This window comes from Empidonax traillii, unplaced genomic scaffold (genome assembly GCF_003031625.1).
Source record: "Empidonax traillii isolate 1590-97213 ecotype Southwest subspecies unplaced genomic scaffold, ASM303162v1 scaffold2201:size32844, whole genome shotgun sequence".
Lineage (NCBI taxonomy): Eukaryota > Metazoa > Chordata > Aves > Passeriformes > Tyrannidae > Empidonax > Empidonax traillii.
In genome coordinates this window covers 9,858-12,040 of record NW_020957394.1, presented here as the reverse complement: position 1 = coordinate 12,040, position 2,183 = coordinate 9,858, and the positions used below count along the sequence as shown (strand labels likewise).

The following is a 2,183-nucleotide window of genomic DNA, read 5'->3' as shown; positions in this document are numbered from 1 at the left end:
AGGAGATGCCCCTGCAGGATGGCAGTGCTGCTGCAGAGGTCAGCTCTGTGCCAGCAGTGCCCGTGGCTGTCCCTGCCTGCAGTCACTGCCCAGTCCTGCAGCAGGACTGGCCCCGACTGCCCGAGCACTGAGGCCTCAACCAACACAGGGCTCTGCAGGACAGTGGGCAAGGGCAGGAGGAGGAGGCCATGGAGGAGAAGGGCTGCTGCTCCCTGGCAGGGCTGCTCTGCTGGGACTCTTTTGTCACCCAGCTCTGCACAGAGACACCGACCCTGCAGCTCCAGAGCAGTCAGAGAGGAAAGATGTCAGGGAAACCAGTCAATGCAAAGTTCTTTGTTTAGGCAAAGAGGGAGTACAATGACCAATTTGTACAGCCTCTGGGCCAGGCTAGAAGGACAAACACTGAACTGAAAATGGTGTTTATTTATATTTATTATTTATATATTAAAAGATTTTTTGGTGTGAAAAAATTCTCTCAAAAATCACACCCACAGAAGGAGCAAAAAATAGAGAAGATATGGGCCTTTAATGAAGGACATAACAGGATTAGTCTTTAATGGGGTACATAACATACAGAAGAAGGAGACTTTATTGCTTCTGAAAAACACCCAGTTATCAGTTTCCTCAGAGCATCCCTGAGCTCCTGGTTCCTCAGGCTGTAGATGAGGGGGTTCAGGGCTGGAGGCACCACAGTATATAGAATTGACAGACCCAGATCCAGGGATTGAGAGGAGATGGAGAGGGGCTTGAAGTGGGCAAACATGATAGTGCTGAGGAACAGGGAGACCACAGCCAGGTGAGGGAGGCACGTGGAAAAGGCTTTGTGCCGTCCCTGCTCAGAGGGGATCCTCAGCACAGCCCTGAAGATCTGCACATAGGAGAAAACAATAAATATGAAACAACCAAATGCTGCACAATAACTAAAAACCATGAGCCAAATTTCCCTGAGGTAGCCTGAGTGTGAGCAGGAGGGCTTGAGGATCTGAGGGATTTCACAGAAGAACTGGTCCAGGGCATTGCCCTGGCACAGGGGCAGGGAAAATGTATTGGCTGTGTGCAGCAGAGCATTGAGAAACCCAGAGGCCCAGGCAGCTGCTGCCATGTGGGCACAAGCTCTGCTGCCCAGGAGGGTCCCGTAGTGCAGGGGTTTGCAGATGGCAACGTAGCGGTCGTAGCACATGATGGTCAGTAGGGGAAGCTCTGCTGACATTAAGAACAGAAAGAAAAAGATCTGTGCAGCACATGCTGTGTAGGAGATGGTTGTGTTGCCCCAGAGGGAGTTGTGCATGGCTTTGGGCACAGTGGTGCAGATGCAGCCCAGGTCTGTGAGGGAGAGGTGCAGCAGGAAGAAGTCCCTGGGGGTGTGCAGATGCTGGTCGCAGGCTACGGCGCTGAGGATGAGGCCGTTGCCCAGGAGGGCAGCCAGGGAGATGCCCAGGAAGAGCCAGAAGTGCAGCAGCTGCAGCTTCTGCCTGTCTGCCAATGCCAGCAGGAGGAACTGGGCCATGGAGCTGCTGTTGGGCATTTCTTGCCTCTGAATATGGGGAACTGTTGAAGGAGGAAAGGACAGTGACAAGTTAAGGCAGAACATTCCGAGAGAAATCAAAGCCGCTTTCCAACACCCTCTCACTGCTCCATTGGTTTTCGTCCTCTAGGAGTCTCTCCTTCAGCTCCATGGCTGGAGCTCTGGTTGGGGCTCACTACATTTTCCATGAGGAGCAGACCCTGTGCCCACTGGCTGTGAGGGCTCAGCCCTGCTCTGCACCCCTGGGCTCATGGGCATGGTGGGCACAGGGGCCTGTCCTGGTGTTCAGCTGTGACAGATGAAACTGGTCCCAGTGTAGAAGGGCTTGTCAGCATCTGCACTCCCAGAGGAACCAAGAGAGCAGAAGGCAGTTCCAGAAATCTAAGTTTGTTTTTCTTTTTCAGACTCCCCTCGTCTCTCCTGAAGAGTGTTCCTGGATGTCAGAACCCCTCAGCACTTCTGATGTGCTCAGGGAGAACAGAGCAGGTCCTGCCAGGCAGGAGGATTGTCTGGGGCTCAGTGCAGAGGGAGGGGAGCTGCTCTGTCCCTCTCTCTTGTTCCCAACTGCCCTGGGTTTGCTGCCCCGGCACAGCCCCTGGGCTGCAGGACCCTGCTCTGCAGGACAGCTTGGGGCAGCCTGGGGGGCACAGCCCGGCTT

At 54.3% G+C, this 2,183-nt stretch overlaps 1 protein-coding gene across 1 annotated transcript; it reads right to left on the bottom strand.

Annotated features, from left to right (window-relative positions):
• Positions 1-553: 553 nt before the first annotated feature.
• On the bottom strand, positions 554-1,525 carry LOC114071689 (olfactory receptor 14J1-like). Its single transcript, XM_027909536.1, has one exon. The coding sequence runs from the start codon at positions 1,523-1,525 to the stop codon at positions 554-556; it is 972 nt and encodes a 323-aa protein (XP_027765337.1).
• Between the last annotated feature and the right edge of the window lie 658 nt (positions 1,526-2,183).